This window comes from Blennius ocellaris (genome assembly GCF_963422515.1).
Source record: "Blennius ocellaris genome assembly, chromosome: 17".
Classification (NCBI taxonomy): domain Eukaryota; kingdom Metazoa; phylum Chordata; class Actinopteri; order Blenniiformes; family Blenniidae; genus Blennius; species Blennius ocellaris.
Genome location: NC_137666.1, coordinates 6,498,321 through 6,522,541, shown reverse-complemented (window position 1 = coordinate 6,522,541; position 24,221 = coordinate 6,498,321). Strand labels below are relative to the sequence as shown.

The 24,221-nt window shown below is 40.7% G+C and overlaps 2 protein-coding genes across 5 annotated transcripts in view; both read right to left on the bottom strand.

The window, feature by feature from the left end:
* Window positions 1-4,847, bottom strand: part of kiaa1109 (KIAA1109) — a 92,845-nt gene extending 87,998 nt beyond the window's left edge. For all 4 annotated transcript variants that reach the window (XM_080513184.1, XM_080513187.1, XM_080513186.1 and 1 more), the window contains exon 1: window positions 4,748-4,847. The gene's annotated coding sequence lies outside the window, so the exon portion shown is untranslated. The remainder of the gene's footprint in view (window positions 1-4,747) is intronic.
* A 2,646-nt stretch (window positions 4,848-7,493) lies between these two features.
* c9orf72 (C9orf72-SMCR8 complex subunit) lies at window positions 7,494-23,791 on the bottom strand. Its single transcript, XM_080512977.1, has 10 exons — window positions 23,656-23,791; window positions 21,974-22,443; window positions 20,118-20,213; window positions 19,469-19,533; window positions 17,723-17,795; window positions 16,945-17,061; window positions 13,501-13,736; window positions 13,330-13,387; window positions 11,238-11,347; window positions 7,494-8,576 (listed from the first exon to the last, which is right to left on the bottom strand). The coding sequence occupies exons 2-10, from the start codon at window positions 22,418-22,420 to the stop codon at window positions 8,390-8,392; spliced, it is 1,389 nt and encodes a 462-aa protein (XP_080369103.1). The 5' UTR covers window positions 22,421-22,443; window positions 23,656-23,791; the 3' UTR covers window positions 7,494-8,389.
* Window positions 23,792-24,221: the final 430 nt, after the last annotated feature.

Genomic DNA, 24,221 nt, shown 5'->3' with positions numbered 1-24,221 from the left:
ATGAACCCTTTAACACTTAATTTTTTTTAAACAATTTAATGTATATAGAAAATATCTCATTGTGTTGATCACTCTATAATGACTAGAATGGTCACTCAGTAGAGCGACGACCTTCGCCAACTCCACATTTGTTTGCAGAACCAAGTTAGCATTGATAGCATGATAGCCATTAGCTTATATCGATGCTAACTAAGTAGGTCAGGTAGAAATCTAGTGTAATGAGATGAAATGAGATGAAAGGAAAGGAGATAAGGAAACAGTTAGCCATTAACGTCTCAAAATCTAATCAACGGGTTCTTGCATGATGCCAAACCATCCCTGAAAATTTCATACAATCCGGGGGTGAGTAGTTTTTGCGAAATGTTGGTGAAATACATACAAACCAATAAATATAGCACCGTGAACGTCAGTCTGTGGCGGAGTGTCTGTGCTTGGTCTGGCCTTTAAGAAATATCGAACAATCACAGCAGCCATATAGATTTCTTCCACTATTGCTCAGGATGAACGTCAGCTTTACACCGTGACAAAGATAGACATGTTGGGTGCTTTGACTCTGTAAACTGCTCACTCAGGACGTCGACTGGAGGGAAGTGATTCAGTCTGTGGAAGCCTGAGACAAATGTTTCACCTGTATACGACCTCGTGAGGATGGCCCAGGTGTGATTCAATCTATAGAGCCGATATTCTTGTGAAGCAGGTTGTCATCTTTAGCATGTTGACTCATTGTTTGTAATCCCACTCTCTTCAGTTTCAGTTTGAGAGGCCAACTTTCACTCAGAAGGATACGTCAGCTGATCACTTATCTACTGTGTTAGTTTCCACAGCTACACCTCATCCTGATCATGGCAGGGACCTTCCCCAACAGACCACACATATTCAACCCATTCCAGCGGTAAACAATGTTACAGATTAGAGGTTCTGTTTAATAGAGAATAAAATGCGTCATTCAGTCTGTGGAAACCGGTTTGACAACAAAACATTACGATGCTGCTGGAGTATTCCAACAATGCTTTGTAAATACATCACTTCTGAAGTTTTGCATGGAGCAGCCCAAGCAGTTCGACTTGAAACTGCTTGGGCTCATCCTCATACCGACATAACCCAGCCGAGCACTTCACAACAACATAGTAAGCCAATCACAGTTAGCCTCCAAGCTAGCATTGGCAAGAACAAACCCATGGGTGATTCGGAAGTTGTACCATGTATACATCTTTATTACTTCTGCCTCTAAAACGGTGGCAGAAACAAACTGGTCACTGTCAACTTCAACTGGCTCGTGAGCAGTCAGGAAGTTCAACAACACTGAACAAATCTTGTGACTGAGTAGAGCATTAATTAATGCTGATTTTTCCATCATCTTCATATTTCAAAGTAAAGAATTAGGTAACATCTAAGTTCAGCTACTTCCTGATGCCAGCAGCACTTCTAATGTAATGGTAACAACATTTTTCCAACCAGAGGTAAAAAAGCATATTAAATTGAAAAAAAATAAATACCCGATATATTTGATGGGTTTTTAGAAGGACAAATGCATTCATTTAATTAAAAACTCCACACTTGTGAAATATTTCGTTTTTGAACCAACCAGTCGTGGACAAACTACTTTATAAGGTGTACACAGCAACTAATGAAGTCAAACAATCCCAGAGAAATTGAAGCATCTCACATAAACAGTTCAAAAATCCAGTACTTATTGAACCTTTTGAGTCGCGCTCTTTTTCTGCAGCCAGAAAGATATACACTTCACATTTTGCACACTCGATGTTAAAATTACAGTGACCAAATCGGAATGAAACAAATCCAAAATCTATTTGGAGACTATTGCTGAGGCGACACGGAAAGCACATTAATTATGATGCAAATGAAACTATAAATATTAAACCTTTAGTGTTTTGACTGTGATGACATGTGGAACAAAAGGACTTATCCAGCAGAGTGTCAAGATAAACTGGTTGTACTAACTGGTAAAACTGTCAAATTGAAATATGTCATATCATAATAATAGCAATTATCAAAAGGATTTAAACACAATTGTTGGATTTCTCTGTTTGACTCTCCGTTGAGTATTGACTCAATTATGTGTAATGTCAAAGTATTGTCTCTTCAAATTGACTACCGTATTTTCCGCCCTATAAGGCGCACCTAAATACCTCTAATTTTCTCAAAAGCTGCCAGTGCGCCTTATAGCCCGGTGCGCCTTATATATGGACGATTGTTCTACTCAAGACTGCTATTTGACAGCTGAACAGCCAGAAGCTTTTATTTTGACAACTCTAATTTTGCAACTAGATCTTCAGAGCGGACGACACTCCGCACAACACCTTAATCACTCATGGTTGCACACCAACATTCTAACAAACCAAAATAAACTAGATGAAATAATTACTCCCTAAACTGGGGAACAAAAACACAGCATAAACACAATCAACACAACACCAAGCCCAACAACGAGCCACAATAACCTCCAACAACACAAAACATGAATTTGTCGCTGCAAGGCATGATGGGACATCATGCCTTGCAGCGACAAATTCAACCTGAGCTCCTCAGTGCAGCCGATAGAAACTCCCATAATTCATTGCAGCTGTTTGTGGTGTTTTAAATGCAATTATTGGGGGTTATATTTGGTTTGTGGTGTCGGTAATAATTGTGTTGTGTTGTGTTTTTGTTGCTTAGTTCATGTAGTTTAGTTTATTATTATTATTATTATTACCGGTAGTTGTAAGTTGTCAACCAGTAGTGAAGAAGGTTTTGTGTGTAGTGTCCTCCTGGCATAGGCTGCAGGTAGACTATCAAAATAATGTGTGTGCACCTCTCTGGGTGTTAGAATCAGTGGAAAATGTAACCTAATGGCTTTGAGCTATAAATGTTGCTGACCACTGGTCTATTCCATGCCCCTTATATATGAATGAAGTTGTAAATTATGTCAATCAATGTAGGTGCGCCTTATAACCCGGGCAGAAAATATGGTACTGTGTAATTTTCTGAAAGCAATGGAAGCAATGATGTCAGACTTATCATTAGCAATAATTTCAAATAAAGTAGTAAACTGGGCTGTGTATGGGTAAGAAAAGGGAAATATATTCCATATTTTGATACTGAAGCTACATAATTTAGCCTTATAAATACTTCAGTGCAAATCGCATCACATTTTCTGACAGTAAAAACTCCATCCTCCAAACACTTTTTACGAGTGTAATAGTCTGCTGCAAAAAGTAGCTGAGATGGTGTCAAACCAAGCCTGTCTCCCAGTATTAGCACATCTGGATTAAGCTCCTATCTCACTGTTCCATGACAAACTACTATAGTAATCACAAAGGCATCTGAAAAATATATAAGGATAATTTGCAATAATAATAATAACAATAATAATAAAAACAAAAAAGACAAAAACAAACAAAAATCTATTTCTTCGCCTGTGTATCACAATTTTGCAAATGTATTGCTTGAAATTTGAATGACTTTTTTCACAGAACATTCCTCTTTTTAGACAGAATATTCCACTTCTTTTTTTAGATATATATTTCAATTGTTTCAAAACATCTCACACCTTTCAGAATACAGTATATCTGAATTAGAAGGTGTGAGAAATGAGTCTTAAACAAGTCAGTCAGCTCCTCATCCTGCAGCTTCTGCACTTCTTTTATGAACACTTTTCCTGACATCTGATCACAGTATGATTGTGAAAGACCCTTCACCCACCTCACTCATTATTTTACTGCCTCTTAAGCAATATATGAGTTTTAACTACATTTTTGCAGGAAATAAGTGCAATATTCATGTGACACATGCAAAGTGCCAAAGGAGTGTACCACATGAAAAGTATACCTTCAATGGTTGCATTTCCTAGATTTCTTTGTTGTTCCAATTAGTTTAGCATTGTCATACAAATGCAATGTGACAGGGGCATTAAAAACAGCCGACAGCGGACAAAATCTAACAAATACCTTGGGTAGTGATGCACACTTGACTAATTGATTATCTACCATAAACTCAATGCTAGTAGATCACAGCGTTTGTTAGATAAACAAAGTAACACTCTTGGTTTCTACTTTTGAAATCAATATTTACTGAAATGTACAATATTTTCGTGTTTGTTAGTATAACACTTGGATAACAACCGAATATGTTTACAGCTGTGTACTGGGTTGTCGTTAACCTAGATTCTCGCCAACAGGTTCAATTGAGAAAACAACACTGATGATAAACACACAGAGTATGTTGCATTGTGATACACTGGCAGTCTGTGAGTTTTCATTAATGGTAAGTTAATTATGAATGTGTCATTACACTCAGCAATATTTACCCATGGTCATTTCATCATGATAACATTCATGATGGCATGGCTCTGTCTTAGAATAAAGCCTATGTTCACCAGGACCTATTGTATGACTAATAATTGTGATCATTATTTATCTGAGGGGAGGTGTAACCTGAAATCCAAACCTGAAAGTAACAACACACCCAGCTAATCCCAGCTCTTGAGTAATGTCCTGTTATCCTCAGTGAATGCGACCAAACTAATGTGTTTTTTACGCAGTGGTCTCATTCCTACAAGAGATCGGTGCCAGAGCACCTGCCCATTTTCTGCTCTCGGACATTTAATCTGACAAAGAACAGAGTTATCAAGCTAACTGCTAAATATCGTTAGCAATGAGCTTAGCCGCAGCTAATGACAGCAGGCCGCACCCTCCAACTTCTCCCGTTTTAAACTCTAAAAACACGTCGGCACGAGTCTGCCATTTACCTTAATGCCGTCGATAAAGCATGTGGTTTCATCTTTGCTCCAGTTGGTCCGGAGTTGGTGCCCTCTTGACGCGTCGGACACGGTTGCAGCTAGCATCCTCTGTTTAATATTTACCTGGCAGGCAGCCAGTACGCAGCGCTTCCTGCTCCGTCGAGAGTAGTCACAAAATCGACCAATAGGAGGAAACTTGCTTGTCAGATTCTGACCAATAGGAAGAAAGGCGGGGTGTATAGCTGACGGACAGGTAGGTCACCCAATCAGCGCCATTGTTTTTATAACAGAGGGATTTGCGCGGCTGCCACAGTTCAAGCACACAGGAGGGAAGAAATACAAAAAGTGTTACATTAAATATAAAATTGCAAGTTTAATTTAGGGTTTCCAGAACTCGAAAAAAACCCAAAACAATAATAACTCCTAGAAATAATTTGCTTCTCTTCACTTGTAGGAATAATAACCACGCATAAAAGTTTCAAATGTGGGTCACATGGAGTGGGTGGCATCAGTAAAAAATGATTGTTGAACCTGGTTCACTCAGAATATCACTCAATTAAACGTATTTTTGATATGCAATTTTGATTTGCAATTTAACTTTCAACATTTAATTTTAATAATAAGTCAGTACTACCTGATGTAAATGAGTAAATGAGGAATAATGACCACAAATTGTGATAAAAATCCATTAATCTTCTACACTACTTTATCCTGTGCAATATCGTGGGTTGCTGGAGCAGATACCAGCTGACTATAGGTGAGAGCAGGATAGACCATGAACAGGTCACCAGCACGTCACAGTGCAAACACACACACACACACACACACACACACACACAGTCCATACAAGGACTTGTAAATATGAAAAGCTGTAATGATCAATCTTTTTCACTTCACAGTTCGTGACCACATATAGTTACTTGTTTATCATTACTATTCTATCAGAAAAGTTTTACTTTTGTTGCTTTGATTCTGAAACATTTTTGCTTTTTGAGTATTTGGGTGAAAATATCCAGTTGTTGTAGTATAATCACTTGAAATCCATGAACGTGTGATCTATATTTGCTGATACTATAAGCTGTAATAGTGAAGCGAGAAGAAAATTGGTTCAAATGGTATATGGCCATTTCTCACTTAAGTGTCATTGATAATCGTTTACTGAAGTGCTCAAGTGAATGTAAATGTAGTGATTTTGGCCCCACAACATTATATAAGAATTAGGTTGCAAGAATATTTTTTTGTATTGTATTTTGTATTGCATGTTTGACTTTCTATTTGATTGATGATCCCTGAGCCATTTAAGTTGGGCCGGCCCACCTTTGTGGAGAGATCAATATAATTGATCAAAGTCCTGAGACAAATGTTTTCACGAAAAATAAATGATGTTCTACCTTACAGAAGTACAATATTTCTCTTATTTTTATTTGTATTTTAAATTTTTCTTTATTATTGCACAATCATGTTGAATACTTTTAAGCACAGTGTGGATGCATGAATTTATTAATTTGGCACAACAGTATTTACACTATTTTTACAGGATGGAACTGATACTATACTAAATCAAAGTTTATACATTACAATGCAGCTGGAATTAATAACTTTTACTCTGGCTTGTGTGTTATGTGGGTCATTTTTTCATTGTGATGAATGGTGGTTGGATCTCCTATCTTAAACGGTTCATGTGTCCTTGGGCAAGACACCGAATCCCACATTGCTCTGTCATCTTTAAAATGACTGGGAGCAATGGGTGATTGTAACTGGTCATGTGACATCTGTTAAACCCACTAACGAGGTAAAAATGTCCTTTGTGCACACGTAGTTTCATTTACTCTGCAGAACAGACTGTTTTACTTGACAAATCTGACCTCACAACATCAATGGTGATAAAGCATCCCGTTCTCAGAGGGAAGGGAGGGTGGATCTCTGATTGCTTAATCCAACATTCCACACAAAACACATCTAAAAATTGAGAGATGGAACATCTGCTACGCGCTGATTAGCCAACGTTAAATTAGTAAAAATTATTACTATTAGCACATATAACTTGCATACATTGATATTTCTATGTATGTTTTGAATCTTGTGTTATATTTGTGCAGACACAAATTAGTATGTGCACACTGAGATTTGCTTGTGCCTATAAGAACCGGTAAATGTATCTTTATGAGCATTTAACAAGCTTCATTTGCATCTACAAAAGGTTTCATTTTCCCTCAATAAAGTCTGGTAGGGTCACACTTGTGCCTGCCTGCCGATGTTTAAACATACAGCATTCATAACACTGAGGAGCACCGTTAATGACATCAGTAATTTCAAACATGGCATTAAAAGACAACCTAAAAAAGGTGAGCCTGTGCATTTAGAGTGAGGGCAAATAATATAGTAGTATTTAAAGCACATACACACACTCCATTAGAGACAAATATGTCAACAAGCACTGAAATGTTGAATAAAATACATAAATTATGATTCACACACATAACTTTTGCTACTATATGACCCCAGTTGTTCAACCTTCTGGATCTCCTTACAAGCAGTGAAACCATGAAATATCGCTGTATTTTTAACCTCCCAAGAGTTGGAGATGCCGAGGTCTTACTCATCAGGGGCCCTCTGGATTTTGTGTTTGCCGGGCAGGTGGATGCACAGACATTTCCAATTGTGAGTCGCATCAATCTTCATTCCTTACGTAGATTACTTTGATTCATATGTGTCACTTCGATCAAGTTTGAAGAAGTTGGAAGACAACGTGAAAGATGTGAGATTTGTCATTTATTATTCATGGGCTTGTCCGGACAAGCTGAGGTACAATCAGGAAAAAACAACAACACATGATTCACGCAGTAAAAAAGCAGCAGAGAATATCTGTAATCAGCACGGTTGGATCTCAAAGTGCAAAAAAGCATTCAGGACCGTAAATACAACACGAATGTCGCCATATTACAATGACCCATAAATAAGATCGCTCGGCTTTAAGACGCCGCAAATTTATGTTTGCTGTAAAGCCGGGTAATCCTTCCTGCAAATAACTTGGCTGTTGCTGAGGGAGGAGGAACAAAATCCATTTTACACACAACTGGGTAAATGGATTTAATGATGGCACTCTGTCAGCTACGTACACGGATCTGCTCCGTCAGGAAATTTCATTTACAGTGCTTTTGTCTTCTCAATGATTACTCCCAACCTTTTGGTCGCATTGGTCGCACACTTTCATTAATTGAATTTAAATTAAAAGTTCAAAAGGTGCAAAGGTCCAGCTGAAGTGGTTGTATGAAACTGGCAGCACAGACACCAACAAGCCACGGATTAATAAATACCTTTTTAAATTAGATTGCAAATGTCCTGGTGGGGACCTCAGCCAATTTTAACACCATAAATTAATACAGATCCTCTATTAACAGAAGGCAAAGAATACATGAATAATTTATCCGGCTGAGAATCAGTCTTCTAAAAACATTACACTCACATGAGGCTTACAGATGACCGAGGAAATATATCAAAAGTTGAAATCTATTGGCTCATAACAGCAGTGAAAATATCATGCTTTGAAATCACAATTCAACAACAGGAAGGCAAACAGACAAACACTCGCATTGGCAGCCAGACTTTCATGTGGAAATTTAAATTGCAGTCGTGCGGGAAAGCGACCATTCAGAAACTCATGAGAGCGTCCCGCTCCTGCATGCTGGTGTAGAACGGCTTCCCGAACACGAAGGAGTGCAGTCCTGCCCTCAGCTTCTCGGCGAAGGCCATGACGATGTTCAGGTCTCCCTCCACCTTCAGGTCCAGGTCTGTCTTCAAGCTGCGCAGCGATTTGAACGGCTTCTTCCCTTTTTGCCTGTCAAAGACCCAGACACGGACACGTTTGTGTTACACTCGCAACCAATAACCGCCTCTAAACCTCCGGGTCAGAGCACATGCATTATTAGCATTTCTTGTGGTTGCAGCTGTGCACAGGAGCACTGTGCCACGATGAATTATGTATGCTGCTACGGGATGGCAACTGAGCATAAACAATCTTGTCGAGGCACCTGTAAAATAGTATGCCCTTTGACCTCAGCCTGTCGGCAGCACCGTAAACAAGACAGCTTTTATGCCTTTCCACGCGTGCGCGAATAATGGCTTCGCTCGTCTAGTTAGAGACGTCACCAGAGTGAGATACGTTTGGACGTTTACTAGGCACCCAGGACTAGGACCTTTGAGTTCTGCATTTGGGATGAGTTTTGATGGGGGGGGGACCAAACAAAGAATCAAGGGAATGATTTGTCGAAGTGACGAAAGGAGGGAAGGTCAGTCTCCTGCCGCCGAGCACAGGAGGAGATGAGTCCAGCCCAGATGGAGCAATGACCTGGTCACCATGGGGACGGCGGCGTGACAAGTTTCAGCAGAGACACGGTGGATCGCAGAGTCTCCCATGAATTGAAGGGAGCTGAGGACAAAGTTTCCTGGAGCTGAGCCAGAAAAGTAGAACCCGTTGGGAGCCAAGTGTGACTGGAGGCACAACTGTCTATTTTGCTTTCTTCTTCTTCTTCTTTTTTTTTTTTTTTTTTTAACAAGGAACTGAACAAATTCTATGCAATTCAATATATAGGGTTAAAAGTAAAGGGACAAGACATGTGCTGCTTGGATTAGAAGCAATTATTGTAAAATGTCATGTGAGGCCATGTTACTCCCTTTTCGACTCAAAGGGCTATAGAAATACAAGTGTTTTCTGCCAGGGATAAAACAGCACACATGGAAACAAAATATAGTGTTTTGATGATGATGATGATGATGAGGAGGGAAACACCATTTCTGGCATCGACTGGGACTGTGGGGATCAAGGAATTCTGTGTGACATACATTTACGTTCTCATGACATGGGGGAGCCATCATTACCATCATAAGATAAAAGATTCATAAATATATAACTGAAAATAAAGGCCCAAAAAAGTTTAATGCTGTACAAAGTTTAATGATGTTTATTAATGCTTGTGAAGCACAGCTTCCAATTGATTGGAACATGTAATGTGTTTAAGCTTCAGCTGAAGTATTTGTCTGCATTAAAAAATGAGGGTCCTTCAGGAGAATTGGTGACCTTTTCTATAGTGAGCCAACTTTGCAAATGTTTGGTTTTTATACATTGAATAAGCATTACATATACAAAGATCTTTGACAGTAGTTTCTACTAACAGGTGCAAAATTGTGGTGGAAAATAAACAGAAATACTCTCAGTATTTCTGACTCATTTTTGAGAACATCGTTTTACAATTGCAGAAAGCAGATGAACTGAACACTAGCAATATGCTGGATAATCTTTGCATTCATCAGGTAAACCGACTGCAGCAGTATCTGCATTACTGTGGACACGAGGCACAAGAGACGGATCGTGCAGGTCACTAAAACAAGTTCTGTCTTATGGATCCGTTGAGAAATGCATCCCAGTCATACTTGTGTGCCTGTTCAGACCAGTGTGAAAGATGACTCATCCGATCAGGAGTTTAGTTTCCTGGTGCCTCGATTGCTTGCACTCCTCCTGTAAAAAGTTAGCGCGCCCGGTCCCCTCGCCTCCTTACTTTCCACTCTAACTGTTCCTTGACGCGCCGCCCTTCATCTTGATTTAGGCATTTGCAGTGAGCTGAATCCCAGCTGTCCCCATTTCTGTGCGGCTCAATTTAACAGTGCATGGGAAGGGATGTGCCACTTCCTTTAGGTGGCTCCATATAGGTGTATACTTATCCTGCACTTCTTTCTAACCTCTATCCATCAGGGATCTGCCTTAGCAACATAATACAGTTATATGTATATACATACACATATAGTATTGCCTTTGAGGCCAATTAACCAGCTGAGATCGGCTACTGCACAATGCAACCTAAAGTGGAATGAAAATATAAAGAATATGGATGAATTGATTTGAATTGAATAGGAATTATTCAACTGACGCTGTGTGACTTTGAGCATGTCGGTGCATGAGGAGCAACAACTGAAGTTATTTGCTTTGGACAATGACGTGTAAATTTACGAGAGAGAAACATTCAGGGCAATAATCAGTCTGGATATATTTTATTGATATTCATTCAGTATTGACCATGATAATCTTCTGTTGCGGTAAATCAAACATCTGTTCACAAAATGTGATCTAAAAGAATTTCCTCTAAATTTGCCGTGATTCCCCTGTTTGGGTAGTTTGTCCCTCTGAGCTCGCTGTACCCTCCCCACCCCTGCACAGTCAAAAATAAAACCCTCGGGTAAACATTTAGAGATGGCGAAAACATTGGCACAGCTATTTTGATTACAAGGTTTCCATTGGACTTACGGCCGCCTCCTGTGGGAGACGGGGCTGTAGGGCGATGTGAGGATCAAAACGAGGTCAGCCGCTAAAGCGTACCGTTACGGTAAAAACAACTGCAGAACACGAGTCAATTAACAGCCTGCACCGTTCGACTGTAGTGGTCCACAGCCACACGTTAGTCCCTTTAGTTACCTGGATTAAAGTGTTATTAGCAACAGTACTTACGTTTCGTCCTCGATGTACTTGAGCAGCGTGAGGGCCTTCCTGTGGAGCAGCAGCAGGAACTGGGCCAGATAGGTGCTCCGCAGGGACAGGCCTGGCTTCAGCGTGAACACCTGGGTAAGACACAGGATGTCAATTAGTAGTCTGGGCTGTGGCTTTACTGGGGGGGGGAGGAAGTGGGAGTGGGGGATAGGTGGAATAATACAACCCCCCCCCCTTCCTCCTTTGTGCTAACCTTGAGAAAAAGAAAAAAAAAACCAACAACATACTGCTCATTGTTGTTGTGAGGAAAACTTGCTCCCTCAACTCTGAGACTTGTTTCATGGAAACCAAAAGCGTGCTGTGCTGTGCCCCTCGGGAATAAATTCTAATGTTCTCTCTGTGGCCTCTGGAGAATACTTCGCTCACATGGGAACATGTATTTGAAGTATTTGCTGTGGAGCCAGAAACAAATCCCTGAGCCCAGTATTCAGCAGCGAGGTACCTCAAACTAAATATGACAAGAAATGGACTTGTTTCACCCTTAAGAATCTTACACAGCGCTGTCAAAAAAAAAATCTAATTTGCTCCGATTATGATAAAAACAACTCCCAATTGGCTCCCTGTTACTATACATTACCAACCAAACCAAGCATTAAATTGAAGTCTATAAATACACACAAACAGAAATGGAAAGGGGCTTTCCTCGACAAACCATCATCAAATATCAGCTTCTGTTGTCATTGTATCTGCTGCTTGAGATTGAAATGTTAAACGACACGCAGCAGTGTGAGAGACAAAACAACACAGAGCGCGCAGAAGCTAGTAATGAACTCGATGACCATCACCTACGTATGTGTGGCCAGCCAGGGGAAAGGTTGCCATGGTAATAGATAGACTTCAGTCAGATCTGGCTGCTCTCACATCTTAAACTGCGAGATCTTCTGGGATGCATGGGAAAGGGATGATTACATCCATGGTACGGACAGAATAGATGATATCAGGGTGGGTGAAAGAGATTGATGGACGGAGTAAATGGACCGGTCGGCAGTCTGTAGTTTGATGGGTATGTGAGTTGAACGGATGAATGTGTGATAAGAATGGATCATCGGGTGCTCGGGTGGATAAATGGATGGTGGTGGTGACAGACGGTGGTGAGTTGGGAAGGGTGGAGGATGGATCTGTGGGGGGGGAGTGATAATTGGCTAGGCTTTGGATCAGTGGTATGAATGGATGGATGATGGGTCAGAAGGGTGAGATGGATAGACAATAGACTTATGGGTGGTTACTGGTTGGATGAGTTGGTGGGATAAAAGAATGGACAGATGAATGGAGGGACAGATAGATGGAAGTGTTTTGTGGGATGGAAGGATGAATTAATTTTTGAGCAGTGTTGGATAAGAGGCTGGTGAAATAAATGAAAGGATGAATGAATGGGTTAGTAGGTTTTGATGGGCAAGTTGTATGCATGGGCAACCTCCACTGGAAGGGTTGGTGAAATAAATTGGTTGTGTGAATGAACATATGGAGGACCAGAAAGAATGAAAGAGTATGCGATTAGATGGGAATGAAGTGGTATATCGTTTGGAATTAACCCAACAGTAATCACAAACTCTAAACAACAAACATTGGAATATAACAGGATTGGGTTTTTATTCTTAAAGCTAGATTTAACATCTCAACTCAGAGATGCAATTTAATTTTCAGCCATAAAATAGCCAGTAATGACTCACAATTAACTATTCATCCATCAATGTCTGCTATGAATGCACAAATATGGTCATACATTAAAATCACAACCATTTTCGACGGACACCTCCCACAAAACTGCTACAAACTAATTTTGAACAATTCATATTTTCCGGCCTTCCAGCTGGGTGGCTGCCAAAGTCTGATCAAACAGAAATTATTCCTGCAATTAATGATATTGGAGCAGAGTGGCATCTCATATATGGTGCATATAGCAAAGTGAGAGCAAAGAGTAGTACTTTAATGGTTATGCAAAGAGCATTTGTAATTTCAAATGAAATAAAAAAGGCAAGATAATAAGAACAGCTTTTTTTTTTATAGAAGCTGGGGAAAAAAGATTCCATCTGAAGTGTTGGCTTAGTCTTACCTCATTAATAAATGACTTCACCAGAGTGTCTTTATGTAGGACATCTTGGAATATATTCCTAAAGAAAAGGATAGTGGTTTATGTTACCAAGTGTGGGAGCTTGAAATAAAACATTTTTTAAAAAGCCAAAAGCCATCACTCAGAAATATGATGGATCCGTGCGTGGCTTACAGGTCCGGTGTGAACGTCTCGTCCGTGTGAATGACCGTGTCCGGCGGGATGTCCTCCTCACAGTCTGTTTTCCAGAGGGCGTTCAGTTCCGACCGCATGTAGCGCCGCTGGTTGAACGTGTGCTCGTGGCAGGGCGGCATTTGCTTGACCGTGTTGATGTCCACGTCGATGTGTGTGGTGGGGTAGGGAGAGTAGAGCACTTGGCGGAAGGGCAGGACGAAGCTGCCCATGGAGTCCTGGGAAAGAGGGCGGGAACAGGGACACCGACAATGACAATTAGCACAACTGTTACAGTCCTCCTTGACCTCGTTGGAAGAGTTTATTTATACACAACATGTGACCTCACTTAATGCTTGTGCTCATCATCCTTTCCAAAAGTGGATTTAGGACATTTATGATTTGTAATAAGCAATAGCGTTTATTTAAATGCAAGACACAAAAGCATTTTATCACCACATACTGTCAAAAACATTCATGAAGCATACTGTTTTTTGTCTCCAAGAAACATTATTTCAACGTGGGTCAGTGGAAGCCAGCATAGTGGAGTTATTGTTGTTGTATGTGACGCAAATATCTATAAGCAGAGCCTCTGATAAGCAACATGTGCCACACTGACCCCTTCAACTGAACTAACAAGCACGACAAAGCTTCCTGCTGGTATTCATGTTGTTTTCAGTCTGTTCTTGTTGTCAAAATGAGCCATCTGCCTTGCAAAACTTGCTTCTGTACTTGACCGCAATGTGCTTCCTGAGTCACATGCACCCGGAGCAAAACTTCTCATAATCAGCACGTCGCACACTCTCGAGGTACTAAGGCTCCAAACTACAGAAGCCCAGTACAAAAAAAGGATTTTGAATTCTGTGATCTTCATCTCCAAACTCCTATTGATGTCTCATGTTTATATCCACCGCTCTGTATCTAAAAGTTCCAAAGTGCACAGGGAAATGCAGTTGCTCTTTGTATGCTCTCTGGAGCTTTTGTACCAAGAAACAACAGTGGGGACAGAAGAATCTGAGACCACATCAAAAAGTCTGAGGTTTTATGTAAACTTGGGAAATGTCACAAACTTTCAAGCTTCAAATACTTTGGCAAAAAAAACAAAGTTCTAACAGAAAATAAAGAAAGATGTTACACATTTTCAGTCAGCAATTACACTGAAGCTTATTAGTGACATCATACAAAGGTTAGGCTTTTTTCAGTTGCATCACTGAACCACCAATCCCATCATATTCAGGTGAATTTGACGGACTCATCGTAGGCTTGTTTAAGTCAATAAACTCACAGAGACACCACATGTAGTGAGCTGGCAGCAAGCAGTACATAGCTCTGCTTTGTCTTTCTGTGTCCCCATTGTCATTGAACCATTACCAATTGAAATTACTTCTCAGATATTTTAAACCCTAATGCACTTTAAGGTAGAAATGGTGAAACACTTTTTCATAGTGACTTGTGGCATCCAAATTTTAACTATGTCGAGCCAACTGAGTATCTGAGGGATGTGCTGGGAAAACAAGCCCAATCCATAAAACCCCAACATTGCAACAAAGAGGATATAAAGGATCAGCCAACAACTCAGGGCCAGATACCACAGTGCACCTCCAGGAGTCTTGTGGAGTCCATACCTTGACAGGTCAGGGCTATTTTGGCAGCAAAAGAAGGCATAATGCAATATTTTGCAGGAGGTCGTAAAGTACCAGTTGATTGGAGTGTGTGTGGTCTGTGTGAGTGTGTGTGTTCTTCAGAGAGACGCTCAACCCACTGGATTGATTTTTCTCAACAGTGACATGACCTCGGCCTTTTTTGGAGCCAAACACTCCAACAAAAACAAGAAACTGCAATTCAAATGCTAAGATACACCCTTCATAAATGTGCAAGCTGATGCTGTAGAATTGTATTTAGAATATTCTCTGCCTGTCCCTGAAATACAGACAAAAGTGGGAAAAACCTGACACTTCAGAAAGTTGTTCAAATTGTTTTTATGTGCGGTGAATGAATTTGTTCACATTTCGTTCCCACAATGACACAAGGTTTTGAAAGTTTCGCTCGTGTGTCTCCTGTGCTTTGGACATCAAACTCGGAAAGCGACTGTCTTACTGGACTTCCCTTAAAGAGCTGCTGCTCCCTTCAGAGGAATCAATCCAGTTAAACATTGTTTCAATTATTCAAGTCAAACAAAATTTTTCACCTACACTTGAATAAATTATTCAAGTGTAGGTGAATGGTCATGAATAGATTGATTAGCATTGATTTCACATACCAGCATAAACTAGCAGGAGTGGAGCTGCAGCAGCTCGTGAACTGTTTCATTGGAGGAATATAAAGTGTCGTAAAGTCGCCGGATTGTGGCTGTCGCTTTGCATTGACAAAATGTGGAGCTCAGACTTGGGCAGCCATCAGTGAATGGAAATAGGGCCAGGCCATAAGTAGTTATGTGAGGACTGTAAGCAAAGCTGCTGGAATGCCAGAGGTGGAGGAGTTATTCTTAATGCTCGTGCCAACATGATGTTTTGTATTTATTTACAAACCATTGAGGGGAAGAAAAAAGGTGCTGAAACGGATGCCAATTTTATTGAATTGCGTATTATAGTAAAATGTAATACATTTGGTTAGGGTGTACAGTTTGTTTTGTATTTTTTCATCTTTTACCTCCATCTTCACTTCATCCACGAATCTCCACTGAAGTCTTCTCCTGCCTGACAAACCTATTTCCAACATCCTTTGCCTCATATATTAACCGTCTCTCCTAAGCAGATCCTCAAACCATCCCGACCTGGCCTCTCTAGCTTTATCTCTATACTGCTCAAACATATGCCTCTGGTCTGTTCATTTTTAAGCCTTTTAATCCATCTGAGTCGTTACCAATGGAAAATCTTCATTACTTCATCACTGTGACCTCCAGCTCAGCTTCCTGAGTAATTCTGTCTTCAAACTATCTTTTAACACACACTGCTGTCTTTCTGTCACATACCAGCCCACACACTCCATCCCGGTTGCACACTCTTCAACTTGGTTTGTTGGCTCCAGGTACTTGGAACTCATCCACCTTCCCTGCCTCGACTTGCATCTTCGTCGTCATACAGCTAGTAATGTACTGATGGCCACAATTAACAAATACTGTATATCTGTACAGTGGTAGTGGCTCACTGCGATTTGGGCCTCACGAAGAGAGAGATATTTTTGTGGCTCTCACAAAGAGAGAGTTTTGGCTGCTCTGGTTTGGCATTGGTAGATCAGAAGAACCGGTGGCTGTTAAAACAGATCTAAATTCAACAGTGCGAAAAACAAACAAAAACCTTCTTGACAACAAAATATCTTGGTCTGAAAAGAGAAATGAGGTCAGACTGGGGGACGTGGTGGAAATTCAAAAAAAAGAGCAGACAAAGCAGCACAAGAAGCAGGCTCGCTCACTCTGGTTTGCGTAATGAGGGAGGAGCTGGCGGTTACCTTGAGCAGGCCCTGAACAAACAGGCCGGTGTCATATTTGAAGGAGGAGTTGGCCCGGCACAGGCGAGAGCACTTTCTCTCAGCTGGAGTGAGGAAGAGACACAGAGTCCGCACGATCTGCAAGAGAGCCACGTTTCATCCATCAGCAACTTGGCGACAATTAGTTCGGCTTTGTTTCCTCCACGCGGAAAAAAGAAAAGCCTCCAAAATCCTATCAGCGACGTTAAAGCCTGTGCAAATGTTGATAATGAGGCCATTTTGAGACTTGATTTTGTTGGTCGGGATTTATCCACACTGTCAGCAGAAAGTTGATTTAACAAGCAGCACTAAACTTACCAAAGAAGCTGCATGTTGGTTAAAGCCCTTAATGTGACATTGAGCTCAGGGCTAGCTGTTAAATACAAAAATGTCTTGATTTAATTGGTGCTCAATTCAGGCCTCCAGCCAATGAAACTCCCAAATTAATGCTGTGTGTGCATTTGATATTCGCTGAGCAAAACTGCAGCCATTTCAGGCTGTAGATCTCAGCTTGTGGAGTGTTTTTTTTTCTTCTTCTTTTTCCTCAGGTATCGAGCCCAACTATTCTTATTTCAACTCGCTTCCCTCTTCTTTCCATATCCCTTCTTTTTGCAGCTGCGACTGCGCTGCCAAGACCAGACTGTCAGTGAAAAATAAAACGAACGTGCAAGCGGGCCTCATTAAACTCAAACAGTACCACCCCGCTTTAAATTTATAATTTTTTAGTACGTGTATACTACAAATGTGTCTGAGGACTTACCTTATTTACTTTCTCCGGGTTGCTTCCGACCACTATTGAACAGCCGCACGTCTGCAGATGAGAGCTGATAGCCCTGAACCACACAGAAGAGGACATGCAAATTAGAGCTAATTAGCTCCATTAGCTCTATTAGCAGTGACAGTTTTTAGGAAGAACGATTGAGACGGAGGAGCCGTGTCTGAGAAACATTTCCGAGGCGTTGCAGTGAAGGTGAATTAGTCCAAGAAACACACATCAGCTCTGTGATCCTTAAGTTTCTAATTGGACTCTGAAGCTTTGGTTAATTCAATACAGCTCACATATATATTTAATACTTGATGAACATGCTATGCTAATCACTGACACTAGTAAACAGAGGTTCTGCTGCTTGTATGTTGTTTTTGTATAACCCCCCCCCCCCCCCCATCAGTCAGTGTACTTGATTGATGCATTCGACTTTAAAATGTTATGAATAAACTATGAAAAACCATGCTTGGGCAAAACATTGCACAAATAAAATTTACTTAGGTTTTCAAGCACATGCCCACCGTTTCAAGTAAGTCATATGTAAGGTTTTGTTTTTACATATGATACATGTTCTAGTGGGCAGTTGGGCTCAATATTTGTTTATTTTTACAGATTTCCAAGAAGATATTTGCTTAATCGAGGGACTTTTCAAGCTTGAAAATGTGTGGTATTGGCTAATATATTGCTTTTCAATATGTATATCATGTGCACATAAAACGGTTTTACACTGACTTTAAAGGATTGTAATATCCAGAGCTCAGGTGTGGCATTTCAGCACTTGAAGTTAAATATGTTATGTTAAATACTGCTGTTTACACCAAACACAATATATTCATTCCAAATGTGTACAAATTAGATGTATACTGTAGTTTCTGAATGATTTGTTTTAGAAAAATCACTTCAGAATTGATAAAGTACAGCGTTATCTTAACAGATCGGGAAGGAAAAGCAAAACCGCCAAATCAATGGAAATAAATAGCACAATGCCTCAAATATAAGGGAGATACGAAAAGGTTTGTCTGCTTGGTGCAGCAAAAAGTTTACTTCTTTTACAGACAGGAAGATCATCCTCAGTCATGTTTCTCTCACAACTCTGGTTAAAAAAAAAATAATAAAAAAAAAAATCAAAATCTGACCACACTGCAGACTCGATTCTCACAGAAGAGAATAATTTATAGAGTGCTGGCCTCCCCCATGTTTTCACTGAGCCAGAACAAACACATGCTGTATACTGCCTTCAGGGGACTGATTTAATCGTTGGCTGAAGCAGGACATCATTTACTGAGGTTTTTCAAAGCACTGCAATCAAACACGGTTTTCATGGTAATTAGAAATAGAAATGGCAGCAGCAGTCGATGAAAGGCAAAATGCTTCATCGGCCCTTTCAATACTTAGAAGGATTGGATTAAAGACAAATATGTACGCAAAATATAAACAACTAGTCTGTTTGTTTATTGGTCATGAGGAGAATAAATGTTACACCCACTGAAATAACTTTGAGTGTTCACATGCTTTATAATATAGTCCGGTAATGCTAAGCTCATCGCTAATGCCGTTCAGTGGCGCAATGCTGGACCTTCCAGACACTCGACGCGAACCAGCAATCCCGCGCTCGTTCTTTCTCTGGAGAAAACTTTGGCCACCTAGAGAGATATTAATCATCGTTTGAAGGTTGATGGGTGTTAAATGGGCATTGCTCGTCATCTGTCTCCATTCGACTGCAGCGGATTGCTGACTTACGTGTGGAGGAAGTCCCCGTGGCAGCTGTCCCCGATGTCATCGTCATTTAGCACCGTGTCTTTTATCTGTTCAGCGGGGGGGAAATAAATGAGGAAGTTTAGAAAAGTGGTATACGACAAAAGAGTTAAAGTGCTGACGGGCACATTCACCAATGAAAAAAGGGTGCAAATAATAGATATGACAATGAAAGATTCTGGGGAGCTTCTTTGTGCTTCCGCATTTGCATATTAGAAGGAAACAAATGTGTTGAATCACACTGGGTGGTAATCTAGGTAGAGACAGAACCTGCTTCTGTAAAACCTCCTGGAAACAGACCATAAATGGAAACTTTCCAAGCAGTTCACAATATAAAGTTGATATGTTCACTGTAATAGAAAATGTCTTTCAGATCCAGCCAATGTGATGCTTAGATAACACGTAATCCACTCAGTCTTTGCTGTGACATTTCGGAAGGCCTTCGGATCAGGAATGGAAATGATAACAAAGACAAACAGGAAGTTTTTGTAATAGTGAATGACAGTATCTTTCACTGCGCCGTTGCTGATATTCACAAAAACACAACTGATGTTCCTCCTTTTCATTTCCTTTCTGATTCGCTGCTGTCGCATGGAACAAAACCTAATTGGGGTGCTGTTTGCATGTTGCTTACATCTACATCTTCAGGCACACTGTGATTCTTCATAGAGGCCAGCAGCTCCATGATGGGGACAATCTCCAGGCTCAGCACTGAAATGATATTGTAGCCCTGAAGGGAAAAGTAACAGAGACACTGTGTCAAGCAAGATGATGGAGGTGAAGAGATTTTGTTGTATACATGAACTGCTTGCTGGTTCTTTATGACAAACAGATCAACATTTATTTCAAAGTCCAGATATGCCATTTGCCTGATGCAAGCTGTGTGTTTAAGCTCCATCTCCCTTTCTCCTGGTCCTGAAGCTGCTGGAAAGCCACATTTTTTCAATGATGAGTCTGCTGACATACATCATTGAATGGGAGTAATTTAACACCAGCCTCAGCTTCTCAGGAGCGACCTGGAATTATACTCTATATAACAATAAACGTCCCAATCTTAACAAATACAAGCTCTTTTAAAGTTATTATGATAAAATAATATCCCAATCAAAACACACAAAATACAGCATAATGAATTAAATGTGAAAAGATATTTGGTATAATTCCACCAGCCCAAAAAAGAAACCTCCACGATTCATTCACATTTCCAAATATTGTTTGAACTGCCTCCAATACAATCTCCCTAATACAGACTAAAAAACATTCAAAACATTAAATATGACAAAGTAAAAGCCAGATCCCAGACTAATCCGTGAAACATTTACCGTTTTGCCCCCCCCCCCACATTGAAACGTTAGTGCCACGCTCCAGGCCACAGCATCATTTTTCACCTGACATAACAGGCCCACTTTAGCTCAGCTCATTTGTGTGCATGTCTGCATCAATGCAGGCTTGCAACTGTTTCAACTCCTGAGCCAAGGAAAGCGTCACTGTCTCCATAGCAACCAGCATGTTTCCGTGACAAAACACGCCTGCAGTGCAACAAACAACGACGTGCCCCTACACGCTGACCCAGACTCAGGTCAACATGCAGAAACAGAAGAGGCGAGAGTTAGCTGCCATACAGAAATGAAAACAAAGAGCTTTTTCATAGTTTAGCCACTTTAGCCAAAGGGTACAGAAAAGATGGTGCAAAGGTGGATAGAATTACCCCTCAACTCATACAGCCTCGTTCCACGCCGTAACGCAGCACATACAGGCTTTTGCCTTTGGTGGTCAAGATATTCCCATCAAATAAAGCAATGATCCAGACATCAAGTTTTCACCCAGAAGCTGGGAGTCTATCGACCGACACATGTGGGGCTTTACAGCCCCAAATGCTTACTGTTAGGATTTCTTCTTAGACAGCTCTCATATTAGTTGACGATATACTTTCAAGGTTTACGAGCCAAAACAAATACCACATTATACATGTCTGACGTGTAGCTAGCATATACGAGACTTTCACGCACGTGTGTGAGACACAAAATCAGCAAGCACGTTGGGCTAAATAAAACCTCTAATTTTGTCACGTGAAAAACAAAAACAGGGATGTGAAACAGAAAAAAAGTCGTATAAACAGCCCTGTACTTTCACAGCGACGTTTGCCGAGGTGATGCTGTTTTTCATCAAGAGTTGTGCGTCACGTTATTCTGCTCTGTTCCAGTTATTGCTCACCGGCTTTCTCTGTCGGAGTCCTCAGACCTAATTAGTCGACTTACTCCTCTGTGCTGGGGAATCGCAACTTTATTATTCTGCTAATGCCGCAGCAATCCCAAACGGGCAAAACAAATGTGATAGATCACTTAATATCCTTTTAAAATCAAGAACTAGGGCTAAATCAGGTTTCAAAGAAGGCTTTATGAGTGCGTGGGGGGAAATGTTTGCCTGCTCTTGTGTGAATATGAAGTCGGGGAGTGAGAGGTCGAGGGATGAGTGCGAATTGCAGGGTACCTTCTGCATCCAAATGCGTCCCCTGCGGATAACGTGCTTCAGCCTCTCCACGCAGATGGTGTGCAGGGGCAAGTAGAAGGCCAACTCTGTCTGAGGTAATATAATTGACAAGGCACACGTGTTCTTGTCCCCCTTCAGCTCGCCGTCAAAGATCAGGGATACGATGATGACGCCTTTTTCTGCCAGGACGAAGAACTTGACGTCCACGGCGCCGCACTCGGCGCTGCGCAGAATCTCCCCGTTGAGGGTGTGATTTGCCAAAAAGGTGACTTCTCCGTCGCTGAGGAACATAGACTGGTCGCCCTTGGGGACCCAGATGTGGCGCACCCGCGGGCCAAGTATGTTGTCCCAGTAAGCGAAGGTGGCCGCCAGCAGCGGGCATTCTCCTTCCACTGCTACCTCAGACTTCGCCACAGCAGGTGACTGGGGGGGGCAGCCTGAAGACATTGGACCGGTGAATTGTGAAAAGCCTGAGGCAGACAAAGACAAAGAAATTAAATATGCTGCTTTGAATGAGAGTATGTTGTTAAATTACAGCAGAATCTACTTGAGAATTTGAAGGTGATAATCTCTTTCCAAAACTATACATCAGACCAATTTGAACTGAATATTACTCACACACAACCACTATAGCATGGGTTTAAAGGGGGACTGCACAATAAATTGCAAATTTACATATAGTAAGATTTAAAAAAAAAAAATAGAACATAAAATCTGTAAAACCACAAAATCAATAAACTAGTTTGCTTCTGAAATGCTGCTTAAGTGATTGAAAAAAAATCATTAATAAGTAAAACATGATCTAAGAGCAGCTGGTGTAAATTAGTGACTGAAGCAGCACTGTGATTTGAACAAATCTCAAAACACAAAAACCTTAACATCAGTGACTTGAGTGTTTGCATTTATCCCAAATCATATTGTTATCCCAATATGACAAGATTATTGGCATATGTTCAACTAAGACTGTGCAGACAAACAACATTGATATGTCACCCACCAAGTGATACATTTTGGTTTAATGTCTGACTTAATGTCTGACTTTCTAATGTTTACTCAGACAATAAAAAGCTTAAAAAGCAGGGCTTGGATTGAGATGCTTCACATTTTAAATAACTGACAAATCTTAATAAATAGTCAGAAATTGTTACAATTCTTACAGTTATGGTCTGACCCTCAAGCCATTTTTCTTAGTTACACTGAGTTCAGTTACAGCAATGCATATTTTAACAAAATAATCTAAAACTACACTTTTTGATCACGGCGCTAATAAATACATTACCTGTATCGTATTAGATTAAAATATATGCCAGCAACAAGTGTTTGATTATAGGCAGATGCTTCTGTGTTTCCAATTAGATCTATCTAGCCACAGCAGGTAGTTTGAATTTAATTTTACATCTTTCTCAAGCGAATTTAGTGTACTTCTGCCCGGTGTTTCGGGTTAAGTGGTTTCCATGTTAATTGGTGACTGCCTTCCTTTAGCGTCTCCTGTTACTGCGCATAAGAGCAGATACTAAAAAAAAAAGACAAACACATTCACAATAATGTTACAAAGTGGCGTGCATTTTGTGGGTCTCTATACGTGTTTTGTTGGTAAAAGGTACCGCGTACGATGCTATTTCAGGCTAGCTTGCTAACGCGCTTGTTACATGTCAAGTACGAGGGCTGGCATCCTGACTTACTTTGCTGGAGATTGATCGCCTCTACACAGCCTTTTTAAAGTAGAAGATGTAAACTCCTACAGAAAAGCCATCCGGGCATACTCATACGTTGCGTCCCCAGCGTGTAATTTAATGATAACGAGTAGCCCGTTGCAGCTTTGTTGTGTTCGATTTACTTCCGTGTACGTCATACGCTAACGTCACTGAGTGGCGAGGGGCGCAAAGCGCCCTCTCGCGACCGCTGAGTGTCAGTGAACAGCACCGAATCAATGATGTCATATTTTATTTCATTTACACGGAGCTCAGTCATACAAACGGATGTATCCACAGGCGACACACGTTGTGTTTGCCTTTTAATTTCCTCTTCTGGGGATAATGTCACTCCAAATTAATGGAACACCGTATGAGACCCAGACATAGCCTTTTCTTCCTCGCCTCTTTACTTCAATTATGCTGCTCTAAATTGCAGCATATCTCCCAGGAGTGGCTCTCTGCACACCTCTTATGGGGGAAATACTTTAATAGATGTTAACATTACTGTGTTTTTATTTTTCTTGAGGATGTCTTTGACATTTTCACACATCCCT

Excerpts from the sequence above, each read along its gene's own strand:
- c9orf72 (XM_080512977.1), bottom strand. The coding sequence starts at position 22,420 with ATGTCTTCAGGCTGCCCCCCCCAGTCACCTGCTGTGGCGAAGTCTGAG. Across the intron at positions 20,214-21,973 it reads GACGCATTTGGATGCAGAAG|GGCTACAATATCATTTCAGT; the intron begins GTACCCTGCAAT and ends TTTTCCCTTCAG. Across the intron at positions 17,062-17,722 it reads ACCCGGAGAAAGTAAATAAG|ATCGTGCGGACTCTGTGTCT; the intron begins GTAAGTCCTCAG and ends GCTCTCTTGCAG.